The 15,515-nt window shown below is 45.6% G+C and overlaps 2 protein-coding genes across 3 annotated transcripts in view; one reads left to right on the forward strand and one right to left on the reverse strand.

Annotated features, from left to right (window-relative positions):
• Positions 1-9,430, forward strand: part of LOC115043981 (RIPOR family member 3-like) — a 28,787-nt gene extending 19,357 nt beyond the window's left edge. Inside the window, exons 5-24 of one of the 2 annotated variants that reach the window (XM_029502788.1) lie at positions 32-85; positions 409-558; positions 1,833-1,896; positions 1,970-2,013; positions 2,313-2,438; positions 2,624-2,769; positions 2,863-2,989; positions 3,064-3,221; positions 3,469-3,690; positions 3,776-3,872; positions 4,101-4,337; positions 4,415-4,560; positions 4,627-4,786; positions 5,171-5,300; positions 5,379-5,543; positions 5,628-5,792; positions 7,013-7,215; positions 7,287-7,370; positions 7,638-7,728; positions 7,802-9,430. In XM_029502788.1, the coding sequence (XP_029358648.1) occupies positions 32-85; positions 409-558; positions 1,833-1,896; positions 1,970-2,013; positions 2,313-2,438; positions 2,624-2,769; positions 2,863-2,989; positions 3,064-3,221; positions 3,469-3,690; positions 3,776-3,872; positions 4,101-4,337; positions 4,415-4,560; positions 4,627-4,786; positions 5,171-5,300; positions 5,379-5,543; positions 5,628-5,792; positions 7,013-7,215; positions 7,287-7,370; positions 7,638-7,728; positions 7,802-7,902 (2,670 nt within the window). In that variant the 3' untranslated portion in view covers positions 7,903-9,430. The remainder of the gene's footprint in view (positions 1-31; positions 86-408; positions 559-1,832; positions 1,897-1,969; positions 2,014-2,312; positions 2,439-2,623; positions 2,770-2,862; positions 2,990-3,063; positions 3,222-3,468; positions 3,691-3,775; positions 3,873-4,100; positions 4,338-4,414; positions 4,561-4,626; positions 4,787-5,170; positions 5,301-5,378; positions 5,544-5,627; positions 5,793-7,012; positions 7,216-7,286; positions 7,371-7,637; positions 7,729-7,801) is intronic. The other variant, XM_029502787.1, reaches the window with a different exon arrangement.
• On the reverse strand, positions 8,999-13,093 carry LOC115043996 (bladder cancer-associated protein). The gene is made up of 2 exons (XM_029502814.1): positions 12,989-13,093; positions 8,999-10,682 (listed from the first exon to the last, which is right to left on the reverse strand). The coding sequence occupies exon 2, from the start codon at positions 10,451-10,453 to the stop codon at positions 10,190-10,192; it is 264 nt and encodes an 87-aa protein (XP_029358674.1). The 5' UTR covers positions 10,454-10,682; positions 12,989-13,093; the 3' UTR covers positions 8,999-10,189.
• Between the last annotated feature and the right edge of the window lie 2,422 nt (positions 13,094-15,515).

Genomic DNA, 15,515 nt, shown 5'->3' on the forward strand with positions numbered 1-15,515 from the left:
GCTCATTAATGAACTCAGTTTTGCTCCACAGGAGATCAGAGCGCTGGAGCGATACATTCGACGCCTTGAGTTTCAAATCAGCAAGGTAAGAAAAAGAAGATGGTTCCTGTCGTCACTCAGATGGAGAACTGTGTTGAATTTCATTGACATTTTCAAAGTGCAATGGAAGAAAAGCAGTTGAGTTTAGAGCTCATGTGGGAATTTTGGCTTTGGAGTCCAAATGCTGAACTGATGGAGGGGGAACGCTGTAGATCCAGGTCTACGGAGCAGAGCCTGATGGTAGCTGTTGGAGTGGCAGGATGGGACCAGGATCAGGGATCAACCCATTCTAGGGCGGGTCCAGATGTCTGGTCTACGGGGTTCGGTTGATCTGGGTCTTCTCTGGTGTCTCCGTCTCTCGTCCTTCAGGTGGAGGAGCTCTACGAGACCTACTGCATCCAGTGGCGGTTGTGTCAGGGGGCGGTCAACATGAAGAGGGCCTTCTCGCTCTCCCCGTCCACCAGAGCCTCCAGAGAGAGTCTGCTGGAGCTGAACCGCAACCACCAACACAGCCTGCAGGTGTGTGTGTGTGTGTGTGCGTTTAAGGAAGTTAAAGTGCTGATGTGTTAACTATCCATAGATCATTACAATCCCCCTTTTTAAGTCCATCTCAGAACACTAAACATCAACAACGTTTGTGTGATCTGTGTTGTGTTTCCGCTGCAGTTGTGTAGTTTTAAACTGCGGTGAGAATCACCATGTGTGCAGCAGACAGACACAACCATGTGGAATTATGTGACTTTGTGATGTCACAATGAAGCAATCGTCCTCAGCCACGCCCACTTGGAGGATAAATGAATCTGTTCATCCTCAAGAAACAAACATTTTTATTGAAACTGACAAAACGAGCGTAAGAAAATCTGAAAGAAAAAGAACCCATCCACTGGGTTATTTCAGATCTGTGAGAGCGACGGTCCCACAGCAACGTGTCTGTCTGCAGGTCAAGGGTCAGTGAGAGACAACTGAGGACACATTCACAGTCTGTGTGTGTCTGTGTGTGTCAGTCGCACATTGATTCTCTGTCTCAGACCCATTCAGCTGTTTCCAGCAGCACATGTTCAGGCCTTCACATCTATTTATCATCTTCCTCTAACTCTTCCTGTCACATGACATATGCCCGGCCTCAGAGTGTCACAGAGAGGTCAAAGGTCACCCCTCCATCTCTGGCATCTGTGTGTTTCTCTGTAACCACACAACCTTTTTAACACACTGTCAGACTGTTTTTGTTGTCTTGTACACTTCCTGCTTTATTTTGAAAATCTTGTATTCCATGTTGTTGTTTGCCGTTTACTTCCCCTCTTTGTTCTTTTTCCCGCCATGAGTTGATTCCTAATTAGTTTCACCTGTGTTGGTTCCTGTGTATTTAAACCCCGCCCCATTCCCCCTGTTAGCTCCCGTGTGCTCGGCTCTCTCACGTTCCCAGTTGTTTGCTCCCAGTGTATGACGGACTGTTTTTGGATGTTTGATTCTCCTGCCAACTCTTTGCCTGTTTTGTCTGCCTGGTCCTGCCGGCCTGTTTGTGTATGACCCCTGCCTCCATTTGGATTAAAAGCTCTTGCCCTACTGGACTCACTACCTCTGCCTCGCTTCCCCTTTTTGCACCTGGGTTCACTCCCATCAGCTCTGACACACACGTATAGAAATACAATGACGTCTTTGTGAGCAATCTAAGAAACTTTTTCTTTGCCTGGAAGTGTTTCCAGGGGACGATAAAAAGTGACGCACTCAGCATAACAAACTTCCCAATCAGGTTCTTCACTTCTGTCCGCGTTAACCCAGTTTGTCTTCTGCAGGACATGTCCGTTATGGAGGAAGAGCTGGAAATCCTCCTGGGAGAGCTACACATCAAAATGAAAGGTACACAAACGCACACAGACGGTCTCAAAGCTGATCAGTGACAAAATGTTTCAAATATTATTTTCACCTGCAGGTCTGATCGGCTTCGCTCGACTTTGTCCTGGAGACCAATACGAGGTCAGACTCCACGAATACATAAACCATATTTAGAATCATCCCTATAATAATATTCAGACGATTAATACGACACTTTTGTTTAAAGGAGCTTGTCATTAGCAGCGGTTCAGTCTTCAGCCACCGTTGTGTTTACAAGACTAAAGATTCAAATTCGTCCTCTGAGTCAGAAAAGGACAGCTAGCTGCTTAGCATGCTAACTTTAGAAAACTTAGAGATAGTTCCTTGAACTTGCTGAAGAACTTTCCAAGTCATGGCCGCCGGTTGATGATGTCATATCTGTGACATTGTCACATGGCCAGGTGGTTGTTCGATTAGGCCGCCGGCGCTGGAGGATCAGAGGAAGGATCGAATCAGACGACACACAGTCCTGGGACGAAGAGGAGATGGTCTTCCTCCCACACATACACCACAACTTTGAGATCAAGGTACTACACACACACACACACACCAATAAACAGAATTAATCAAACAGATGATAAATCATTACTCGTCAAGTTATTTCCAGAGTAACTGACAGTTATAAGTGTGTGTGTGTGAAGGATATTTATTCTCTACAATAGTCAGACATCTGTTGTGTGTGTTTGTGTATCTCACCTGCTGAACCCTTCAGTTGATGGAGGCGAAGGGTCTGGGCTGGCTGCTGGTTGGCATGGTAACGTGTGCGAGCGCAGACTTCTTCGTGGCGAGGCCTCAGCTGATGCTGGTGGACATCACAGAGCTGGGGACCATCAAACTGCAGCTGGAGGTCACATGGAAGTATGAAGAGACACAGACACACACAGACAGACAGAAAATAGTACGACATGTAAGCAAAGCTGTGATTTTTAGTGTGTGTGTGTTTCTCCTCAGTCCGTTTGACAGCGCTGAGAAGGTGAGGCCTCTGTCCATCAGCAGACAGTCGGTGTCCAGCAGGAAGAGTTCAGTTTACAGCTGGACGGCACCGAGCACGCCGTCCTTCACCGAGAAGTATTTCATAGTGAGTGTACGCACACGCACACACACACTGTCAGGTGCGGTGACTTTACCTGTTGGCTCCTCCTCCCTCTTCAGTCGATGGTGCGCGAGCTGAAGGATCAAGATGGTTCCCTCCAGTCGCTGGTGTCTAAAGGTCATCACAACAGAGGAGGCGTGTCTCTGCTCAGCTACCTGTCCAACCCCTCCCACACCCTCATGTCAGACCACGCCCCCAGGAGCCCCTATACCCCGAGGTACGTCCTGTATGGATGAATAAACATCATTTATCAATACGAAATTGTTTTGTTACTTCATCACATTTGGTCTTCTTGTGGCCCCGTGGAGGGCCCAGACCCCCAGGTTGGGAACCACTGCTTTAAAATGTTTGGGGAAATATCTTCTCAGAGAAAGAATTCAGTTTCCTCTCTGAGGACAAACATCAGCTGAGTCAGAAAGTCAAAGTTCTCAGCATTTATATGAATGTTTATTCTTCTGCCTCAGTCTGACTCGGGCCCACAGTTACCCCTCCTGCCCCAGCCAGGGCACCAGTCTGGGAGGGAGCCAGACTCAGCTGTTCCTCGGGGGGGAAGGATCCCTGGAGGTTTCCACAGAGGAAACGGAGAGAAGGAAGAGCGTGGATGGAAAGGAGGAGGAGGAAAGCTGGGGAGGAGTGCTGAAGGCTCCCACGACACCAGCAGAGAGTCAAACAGGATCGCTGCAGAGGTGAAGATCAGCAGAGTTTAGGTCTTACGTCATCCTCCTGACTGTTTCTCGCTCTGTGTGAATGAACGTGATGAATTTGATCCAGGTGTAGAACTCCTGACATCCTCAGGAAGAGCTCAGCTGGAGATCCAGATGCTGAGACGCAGAGTGCAGCACCGGAGCAGGAAACTGTCAGCGTGCAGGTAAAACAGACCCTGAAGCAGTTTAGTTCGGTTTAGGTTTGATATTTTCATTGAATATTATGACCTACTGAACCTTCAAATCAGATGTAACAAGCCCCGCCCCCTGGGCCCACCATCCAACCTGCAGGATTTGGTTTCTCTGACGGTTTCGCTGAATTCTGAAAGATTAAAGGTTCTGGTCCTGGAATCAGGATGGTGCATCAGAATGTGATCCTATCTTTCCTCCAGGACTCCCCAGATTGTCAGTCATATTCGGACCCCCCCACCGCAGCGGCGTCCTCAACCACAGCGGCAGCTCCAGCTCCAGGGAGGTCGGGGGTCGGTGCTGCCCTTCGCAGGGCCCAGGCCCTCAGGGTGGGGGCCCTGATCGCCGAGCTGGAGAAAAAGTTCCAGAGCCAGAGTCTGTGTGAGAAGGAGCTGAGGGCCCTGGACCATCAGATCCTCCACCTGGCCACCATCCTGAAGGTAAAGACCTGCAGCTGAAGATACTGGAGGGGGTTCTTGTCCTTTATCTTCACGAGTGTCCCCCCCACCTTCCTCAGAACGACCTCTCGCTGCTGAAAAGCTCATCATCAGAGGAGACTCTGGCTGTGGAGGAAGTCTTGGGCAGCTTCGACTTCTTGTCACATGACTTCACTGCGGATGATGACACTTCCTGTTTGGGCAGTCTGAGGCTGAAGGACAGTGGGTGAGTTTCCAGGTGGATCCTGGTCCAGGACTCAGCTGGTCTCTGATCTTCCTCTCTCTCCATCAGCATCAGCTCGTTGAAGCAGAGCACTCTGAGGAGCCTCGGCTCCCACGACAGCAGATCAGCTTCGGAGGAGGAGCTGGTCATCGCCCCACTGACCTCTGGGAACTGGGGTCTCGACCAGGCTCTGGAGACTCACCTGGATATTTGTTTAATCCTGCTACAGGTACAGAGAGGAACAGAATAATCCTGAATGTGATGAATGTGATGCTCTGAGTGAAAGGTCCAGGTTCAACGCTCGAGTCTTTTATTTTGAAGGGTTGGTCTCTATAAGCAGATATGTTCATCTCCTCTGACCTTTAAACCTTTTAGACTGTGAGGTCATGATCACAAAGATCTTACGGAGCAAATCTGGATAAAATCACAGCCATGAAATTTTATATCCATAAGGTCAAAGGTCAACGTCCCTGTGACATAATAGTCTGTAAAACCTCTGGTTTCAATCAGGAAACCGTATTTCCTGAAACTTGGCTGAGTGACGGAGGAAATGAAAACGAGGCTTGAAGTTTATTTTTGTCTTTGTGATGAAATCCACCAAACTTCTCCTCAGATGTGGAGGACCACCGACTTCAGTCCATCTCGGAGGGAGCTGCTGGAGGAAATGGCTGTTCAGGCTGAAGTCCTGGACAGAGTCAGCTGTCTGCTGCTGGAGAAGAACGACAACATCTCCGCTCGTGACGGTCAGTTAAATCGGCGGTCTGAGAAATCTGTAAAAACCTGCTGAACGTGTTCACTCTTCTCTGTTCTCCCTCCATCAGTCCTCCCAAAGGTCCAGAGAACGAGGGATGTTCTGCTGTTCTGGGACGACTGTGTGGCCGACAGCAGCTCTCCGTTCTTCTGCCACGTCAGCAGCTTCTCCCAGACGCTGAAGAAACGCTACACGCACAAGGTGAAGGCCAAACAGCCCGGCCAATCAGAAAAAGGTAGATGATGGCTTCATTGCTCCTGTTGGACGTCTCTCCCGATAACTGGACCAGCAGCTGAAATTTCCTCCTGCCTCCCTGCAGTGTTCTCCCGCCTCCTGCAGCAGGTCCAGACGGCCTGTCGGATGGTGCCCAGCCCTCGGCCCGTCTGCAGCCCCGACAGAGTCTCCCTGTTCCAGCTGTCGGTCTATCTGAAGCGCTGGAGCGTCGTGGAGCTGGGGGAGCACATCTCCCGCCTCTCAAGAGAAGGTACCTTCAATCATTCATATCCAACAGGTTACAGGTCATTATCCGACAGGTGAGTCTCCAAAAATCAGGAAATCCTGGGAAAACATTTTTGTCATCATTGAATCGAAAAATCTAATTTGATCTTTTGTAGTTTTAAATCAAAAGCGCAGTCTCAAAATAATATTTCTGAAGATCAATAAAAAAAAGAATGAAAACTGTGAAAAGTTTGTTTATACGTCAGCTCCTGTTCAGGGTGACGTCATCAGCTTCTGACATCTTTTCCTGTCACACTTTCTTGAAAAGCACGAAGGGTTAAAAAAAACTTCACTTTTTTTAATTAAATGACTAAAAAAGTTAACTTTTCCATAATTTTCTTATTTCTGGAGATGCAGCTGTTCATTATTGTTTCAAACTGTGCATCAGAACAAGATGTTCATGGGGCGCTGAACATTTGACAGGTGTCCACAGCATGTGTACATCCATCTATATGTGTGTGTTTGTGTATCAGTTGTGTATTTGAGGAATGGCATGCTGCTGCAGTCTTTAGGATCTGAGAACGTTCCAGAAATTCCAGCGTATTAAAGGAATCTGGACCATCTGTCAATGTTACAGCCGAACGGCCACACAAACTGGGCGTGTGTGTCTGTGTGTGTCTGTGTGTAGCTGAAGGGGTCACAGTTAAGGATCTGTTAAGTTTCAACAGTCACATTATTCATCTTCCCTCCTTCCTTCCTCCCTCCCTCCTGAATCAGAGACAAGTTGTTTGTTTTAACTCCAGGCGGGTGGAAGACTGTCAGGAACATTAAATGGGATTTAAATGGTTCTGATCTGAATCTGAAAGGCGTAAATACACAATAACATCAATGAGAATCCAAACAACTACTGAAACCAGACATTTTCCCATAGACATCAATACAATCGGACTTCTTTTTACAACCATTTCTGTCGCCCCCTGGTGGTCAGTAGACAGAATAAATCTCTTTCTTCTGTCTGGATGAAAGAATGTCATTAAAATAGACTATTTTCTGACATGCGAGATGAGTCTGGTCGTCGCCGCCCTCATGTGGCTGAAATAAGTACTTAAATAATTAAAAAGAAATTCTAATTTTCAAAAATCATTTGCCTCTAAACATGAGTGCAAACATAAAAACGGTCTTTGGACAAGTTGGACATTATTAAACCTTGAAATCCCAGAGTTCTCCTGCTGTCATAATGATGATGTATCGCCGGTTGTGTTTCAGAGCACATCCTGTTGGCCCTCAGGAGCCCCAAACGGAGGCGAGCGTTGAATAAACTGAGAGGGCGGAGCCTCGTGGAGCTCCTCCCACTGGGGTGCACGCTGCAGACCCTGGCCGCCCTGCAGCTCGACTCCAACCACAAAGTCTGCAAAGCTGCTGCCAGCTGTCTGTGCAGAGCTGCAGGCTGCAAGGCCTTCAGGAGCAAGGTGACAACGCAGACTGAGCACCGCAGCAATCTCTGCATGTTGGCTGCTAACAGCTCCACCTTCTTCTGCAGGCGCTGCTTCTCTACACCGAGACTCTGAAGAGCACCGACGTCCAAACCCAGCAGGCCTCCTGTTTGGCTCTGAAGTGCCTCCGGGTGAGACACCAACACATTTTATTTATTCCAGCTCTCTTCTACATGTGCCGACGTTTCATGAACTCGTGTAAACAGACAAATATTTAAAGAAATATTTGAACTTCATAAATAGACTCATTTCCATTTGCTATATTTATCTAAGTGGGTGTGTTTCATCTCACAGACCAACAGAAATAAAAATCTTAATTTGAAAAGTTAGACTTATTTTTCTATTTAACCATTCTGATTGATATTCATGTAATAGTAAATAAATGTGCTGTGTGTCAGGCCACAGAGAGTGTGGACCACATCGCAGATTTGTGGAGATCAGCAGATGAAGACGTTCGCAGCGCTGCCAGAGAGACGGTCCTCTCCTTCGGTACGAGCAGGAATGATTCTCTGCTCTGCTTCATCTGTTTTATTCATGTCGCTCTGTTCTGGTTCATCTGCAGGTAAAAAGGGCTTCCTGGCCTTCCAGAGGATGGACCAGCTCTACGCCGAGATGCAGGAGGAGGCCTATCAGAACCAGGAGACTGAGATCACCATTCTATAGGAAACGTTTGTTTTGGTCTAAAGAAGCCTGTGATGAATCTGCACTGAAGGGGGAACGACCAGAAGTATCTCTGCAGGAAAACTGGTTTTATTTGAAAAACTCTTTGGTGTGAGAAGTTCCAGTGAAGGCGACTGTAAGCTGACGATTTAAGAGACTTCTACTGCAAATACAAATTTATTTTGGTTTTGAATGGAGCTATTTAACCAGAGCAGCTGTAAAATTATTGCTGCTTTTCCAGCATCAGGACTTGCTTTGGGAAATGAAGGATTAAATATATTTCAAATATTGTCTCAAGTTTTTAAAGAAAAATGGAAAGTCCTTGACAGCAGCTGTAAACAGCGTGAACACGACTCTTGGTTACTTTAAGGAACTGAGTTTTCAGGCTGTGTAGAAATTGAGTTGACATTGAAGGCTGAAAAAAAAATAAAATAAAAAGTCATCTGCTCAGACTGGTCCCGGTCTCCAGAACTCAGAAAGCTGAACTGTCACCTGATCTGTGAGAATAAGATGGCTGCGTTTTGAATGTGCCGACTCAGCGAGTTTCTTTGAACCACGTTTGATGAAAATTGACACATTTTAGTAACTCCTGATTTTTCCACGTTCAGTAGAACATCGTTGCCCTCTGTTCTGCTGAACTGGCCCGGTCTAAGTGACCCGGGACCTTTCAGACTGAAGGAGGAAGAAGTCTGTTTTATCTGCAACAAGCAGACTGAACTGTGTTTTCCTTCAGACTCTGGACCGTCAAGACAAACCCAAACAGGATGGAATCAGTCAGATCAGAACCAGAACTGGATCTTCTGGAGTAAGAAACGGAACTCAAAGGGATCTGAGTGTCAGCCATGTTGTTTTCTTTTGTTTTTCCCCAAACACTGACCACCTTCTGTTGCTCCCCGGTCCAGTTCTGCTGTCCAGGGCCGTCCTTGACCCTGGTTCTTCTTGCTTTGACCACTTGGATATTTTAATGCAGCACTTTTTCCTCTGATAATTATCAGTGGTGATAACCTGATAAGTGGTGAATAGATATGAGATGATAAACAGAATTTCAACACTCACTCAGTAAAGATCATGAATAAATCTTAATCTGACTCAGTTTAACACATGAAAGGAAAAAACTTTATTTAAATTAAAACCAAAGCAATCATGTAGCAGTGAACATGTTCAGCACTGCAACAGAAGCACGCACGCACACACACACACACACAGTATAAACACCTCAGCCTGAGCCTCAGGGCTCGACACTAACAGCAGTGATACACAGGGAAGCCAATGAACACTCGTCCTCCGTCAGCTGTGTATTGCTTCGTGTAGCTGGAAATACTGACATTTGTTTCCTTGCGCATCACCACCATTTGATCAGAGACAGTAACGCAGGCACACACACACAAACCGCTTTTTCATTCACCCCTACACACCTAGATTTTTTTCTACCCTTTGGAAACTTTCAGCATTTTGTTTAAATTCACTAAAACTTGTGTGAACTTAATGCATTAAAAAAAAAAAAAACTAACAGCAACCCATGCACAAGAAAATAAAACAGCAAAAAAAAAAAAAGGAAAAATAAAGATCAGATCGTGAGTCTGGCTGGACGTTCACTCTGAGACGAGAGGACGAGGAGGAGGAAGAAGACAGGGAGAGCACAGTGGGTAATAACAGGACAGTTTCTCAGCATAGTTACACCTTCTGAGAGGTGTGTGTGTGTCTGGAAGCCATAAAAGGAGGAATTGTTCTCAGCAGGGTTCCTGATTGTCCAGTGTTGGTTGGTGCTGTGGTGTTCAGGCTGGTCTCTAACATGTCCTGGTAGTTGAAGTTTGATGGAGCTGCAGGGACAGAGGAAAGAGCTCCGTCCGCAGACCTCAGACGGGGTTGCGGGTGTTGACAGCTTCAGATTATTTTGATCCTACAGTAAAGAACCCTGCAGGGTTCTGAAGCAGGTGGGTCAGAACAAGAAAACATGGTGGTCACTTTAGGGCTGAGTCATTTATTGTGTGTTTATCAGGAAGTTTTCATCCAAATGCCGGATTGAAAATTGCTGAAATTGAAATTATTCTCTCCTCAAGTTCATGTGCCTCTCCTTGCTTCCGTCTTTCATTAGGGTTCATGTAAGGTTTCCTCTGATAGCTCCTCCCCCTCCTTCCACCTCAGATTTAAGTCTTTTTCTTTACAGCATGACAAACCAGCTCCTCCTCAGCGCCACCTCTGGCTGAGCACTCCAGTCCGTCCATCTTACAGCATGGCAGTATCGTTCTACAGCGTTCACACCTTCCCTCTTCCTCCACATCGCTCCCTCCTAGGTCCCGACTATTGTTGGGTCGTGGGCAGCGTCCGGCAGCGCGGCGTCCTGGCAGTGGTACAGGAAGCAGTTGCCCCAACAGCTGTAGCAAATGAGGAAGAGGGCAGCCAGGAAAACCAAGGCACAGATGGTGCAGGGCTTCCTCTCCAGCAGGAAGCTGAGCAGGTAGAAGCCCATGAACATGGAATGGTTGAACCACAGAGCCGGGTTCAGTGGTTTAGGGATGAGCAGCACGGGGAGAAGCCACTGCAGGCAATACATAGTGTCTGATTGATGGGGGACGCTGGCAGAGGAAGCTACAGTTCACTCACTGGTTGTCTGAGGTTGTTGGAGGATGATGTGACAGGCTGATGGCGGGGAGGGAGGGGGTGGGTGGGGTCAGACAGCGGCCCTCAGCAGACAAGATGTGCAGGAGTCGTCTTATCCGATGAAGCTATGATGATGCAGGAACAGGTCAAAGATGTCAGGTGCTGCAGTCATCAGGTCATCCCTGGAGACGGCAGAGGAAGGAAAACGTCAGAACAGGACAAACTCAACTGATCCTGCAGAACCAGGTGTTACTGTTAAATGGACAGAAAAAGTTGAAAGATCATGTCACTATTTCCTAAAGCCCAGGATGTCATCAAACGATTAGTCCCATCAGTCCAAACCAATATAACAGAGAGAGAACAAGAGAATGCAGATGACTGACTTAAAAACTGGGTCTAAATTCAACAACTCCTTCAGCTGCATTTGGAGACGAACATTAGGGAGTTTCCTTTTCCTGGAAAACAGCAGCTCCAACAGCTGGAACCACCATGGACCAACATATCCCAAGATTCATTGGGTACCAGTAATGAAAACAATATGGCAGCAAAATGACAGGGTGAGCCTGAGGGGAAAACAATTGAATGTAAATGTTGTGTTTCAGTTAAAACTATGAAAAAAAATTCTCTCTCCCTGTGTCTGAGTCAGATTGTGAACACTAACCAGGACAAACGTGTCTGTTATTCAATTTGCTCATTTCAGCTTCACCATAATCTCATTTTCAAGTCCTGGTGTGACTCTTACACTACAATGGTGCAGGATAAATACGGGTTTACAAAAATGGACAAAACCACAAATTGAATAATGGAGGAAGATAAGAAACAATCAGCAGATTTACATTCACACGCTCTCAGACAACAGCAGACTGAACACCCTGATTCAGAAGGTCAGCTCGGTCTGTGTGTCGCCATGGAGGAGGAGGATGGTGTCAAAACTCCTCTTCATCATCAGCATCATCTGAGCCACTCATGACACACCTACAGATAGTTTACTGTTCATCCCCTTGTGTCCATGCTTCATGTCTACCTTCTACATCATATCTTTACTCTTACCACATTCTCCTTCTGTGTGCTTATATAATTCATTATTTTGCTTTTTTACCTCCTCTTTCGTGAGAGTTGAGAAATTACAACAGAATCATTTCCCTGCATGGAGCATTTTAGTTTAATTTTTTTTTTTTTCTTCTTTGCTTTCCGACCTGCTGGCTTGAAAAGAGAGGGCCAAGTTTCCAGGAGCTCTGTATTCACACTCAAATAAAAACCCTTTTTACAAGACAAAATAAAACATGGGGGTTTACCTCAGAACAGCCTCTGCTGCCGTGACTCACCTCCCTTTCAAGGTAAATTCACACCAAAACTAGACTGGTCTTTTTCTAGCAACATCCCTGGAGATTTAGCACAAGCTTCACATCAGTGTATAAAAATAGACGTAGCCTCAAACTGCATCTGTTTTCTTTAGAAAAAGAGCAGGTTGGAAACAGACGAGAGATGTAATGTACATCATTATTTCACATCCTTACAGTTGTGACTAATCCTGTCCCAGCCCATGTTAATGACACAAAGTTAACTCTTTACCAACTTCCTTATTGGGGGCCTGAAGCTGGAGGATTAGCAGCTCAGCTAATGGCAGTTAGCTGCCCCAGATATGAGACAATCTGTGCGAAAATAAAAACCAGTCCGACTCCTTGAGGTGAAAAGAGACGTCAGGAGCAGCCGGTTCCAACAAGAACATCGGCTGCAGCTGGTTGAAGGACAAAAGCAGAGCTGCTGTCAGGGACAGCTGCCCCACTTTGGTCATCACGCTGTTGCCACCAGCTGGACCCTGCAGTTCTGGTGGGACCTCCAGGAAACACGAACCCATTAATCCGCGGCTGGAGCTCAGCGTTAGCTCACATGAACCAAACCCCGTTCAAAAACACACCGATTTAAGGGGAGCCGACTGGGAAGTGAAATCAAACCCACTCCAGCTCATCACGCTGCCTAATGTCAGAGCCCAGAAGGAGGCTGGATGTTTAGATACACAACAGGAACACAAACTGGGCTTCCAGTCATTTATAGTACCTGTCAATTGTCTTTTACATTGATTGCGGTGGGCGGTAACTTTAGCTAGCAGCGTGAGCTAGCTGTTAACCCGGAGCTTTGTGGAGAATGTTTTGGGTCGATGCTTCCGCTCTGTTTGTGAGCAAAACATGATATATATATATATATATATTTTATTTTATTTTTTTGTTTTAAATCTAACCAAGTTTCTACAAATCATGCCAGGGAAGCTTCAAATAGGCCCAAGAACGAACTGAACGGAGCTCAGAATCAGTGCTTTGTCCAGCACGGACCGGAGGCTAACTAGCTGGCTAGTTTACAGAGGAACAACAAAATTCTTCACATATATTTCGGAGCACCGTCCTGAATGGCAGCTAGTTAGCGCCCCAAATGAGACAGCGTTAATCGGACTGTGTGTTGGAAATGAACATTTAAACAGATGTGGACCGACCTGACTTCCTTCGGGCTCATTCTACCTCCTCTGGACTCACAGCTGACTGCGCACGTAGCGGCTAACCAGCAACCAGCTAGCAGGCATTTACGGTAGCTCGGAGGACCCCTGCTAACCGGGGGCTTTAGGAGGCCGCGGCCCGCCTGAACTAAATTATCTTCCCCTCTGTTCGAGTCCCGCTGCTGCTGCCGCTGCCCGCTTTTCCACAGGGACCGGCCCAAACACCAGTACCGAGACTGTGATATGTGTAAATACAATCCATAAACAACATGCTTGATTTTTGAGTTTAACTAATTATTCCATTTATCTGTTATTATTTCAACAAAAATGTCTAACTGAAAAGTTTTCATGTCTGATTAATTGTGTCAGTCGGTTTTTATGCAAAAATGCCAAAAGCTCTCTGATTTCAGCTTTTAAATAGGAATATCTGCTCATTGTCTCTTTTACAGTATCAGACTGGAGTTTGCTGTTTGTGGTCTTTTTTCTGATAATGGAATAAACATATTTAATGTGACTAGAGGAGAGTTTGTCCACCAACGAATCTGTTGTGTGTCTGTAAATGATGATTTGTGAAAGGACAGTAGACATACTGGACTGTTCTCACTGAGCTGCCTCTAATGAGTTTATGAGTCCTCATTCATCACTGATGCAGCAGATTTTCATCATTTCCTATAATTTCAGATGTGTTATCAGTATCCCTGCTGACTCATCAGAGAAAGTGCAACAGTGACTTGCACAAATTTTAGTTTGAATACATGTAACTGCACTCATGTCAAACTGTAAGGTTCTTTTTCTTCGACATGGCAAACTGCACTAAAGCCATCCAGGACGAATGAACGAAGATGAACCATTTATTCACATTTATTTAAATTAAAAGAACAAACACTGAATCCAACAAAAGCAAAAAGAAGAACACAGCCAAGTCAGCAATCCAGAACAGTTGAACTAGAAAAGGAAATGACATAAAACCACATTTTCTCTAAACTTTATTTCTTACACTTAAATTGTTACGCTAAAAGCAAAAAAGTGAAACAACATCAAATAAAAATGCATACAAATAGACGATAAAAAACGATCATTAAAGTTAACAGAAAAAAAACTAACTGAAGTAAATCAATAAAAACTCAATAAAACATTGGACTGAAACATCACGAAGAAATTAACCTGTTTTCTTTCCACAAATGAAATGTCATTTGTTTTTGTTTTTTTGCTACAGCTGAATAGTCATTGGCTGACACCAGCATCGCTAACAAATGCAAACAAACACAAGCCTGCGATCTGATTCTGAAAAGAAAAATCATCTGGAGACTAATTTAAAGGATCAATGTCTGTTCAGCGTCCAAAAATATCCAAAGAGATAAAATTCAACTCCAACTTTCTTTCAGGAAAAAAGAGAAAGCTGTTTTGTTCTATTGATGCTCGCTGCTGTGCTGAAAGCTTCATGCTCTTCTTCTTCTTCCAGCGGAGGACGAGAAGCCTCTCCTGCTTTTGTCTTGTGCTTCCAGAAAAAAAACACCAGTCACTGAACGTCTTCAGGAAGGACGGTTCTGCCCCCCAATCTGTCCTGAATGCTCCATAAATCCTGCTTAGCTCACAAAGTGCATATCAATCAGCCCAGTTTACAGTGAAGCCATATACAGTTTCATTACATCGAGAAAAGAGTAACAGAGCTGAAACAGCATCTTGATGAAATGGGTGACACTGATGACTGCAGGGATGGAAATGGCGTCCTGGTCTTGTAAAGTCCATCTTTTGATCACATTCACCTCAGTTTGGACTTGACTGTTGGTTCATCAGTGGGAATATTGGTGTGTTCAGGAGCCACATCCTTCAGAGGCTGCATTTAAAAACTGAAACGCCTTCAAATGCAGTCGACAGTCGTGCCTCCATGCTCATCTGGGGGATCATTTGTGGCCCAATCTATCCCAAGATTCATTGCAGAATGGAAATAAAAATAATATGGCAGCAGAAACACACATAGAGAAGTTAAGTAGGGTAAACATCAGGGTGCTGACGGAACAACATGGGACTGAAAAGCTTTACTTCGGGTGGGAACAGTAAAGAACAGCTGGGACACAGAAGGAAATGAGCCAGATCGTCAGTCTGTGTGATGATAGTGACTCGGACAGTAACGCAGAGACTCCACATGAAACATAACCACTTAAAAACCACCTTCATCCAGACTGAGCTGTAACGTTAATGACTCCATAATGAACACCGCAACTCAGACGTGGTTTTAAACACTCACTTGATTGTTGTGATGTGATCTCAGAGGTCATGACCTTCGTATGCATCATGGACGTGGCTGAGACTCGAACGTGACCACAGTAACAGATGTGACAGTCAGAACTGCAACATTTAACACTTTAACACTGAAAACTTGGGGCTCGACTTGGACTCAGTCTTCAGTATCTTGACTTTAACACTGTGATTAGCTTTGCTTTCATGCGTTTGGCCTAAAAATTGTCGCCCACGTGTCATCGCCTCAAGATTCAGCCAGGAGCATAAAGCAGCCATTCCAACACTA

The sequence above is a fragment of the Echeneis naucrates genome, chromosome 5 (genome assembly GCF_900963305.1).
Source record: "Echeneis naucrates chromosome 5, fEcheNa1.1, whole genome shotgun sequence".
In the NCBI taxonomy this organism is placed as follows: domain Eukaryota; kingdom Metazoa; phylum Chordata; class Actinopteri; order Carangiformes; family Echeneidae; genus Echeneis; species Echeneis naucrates.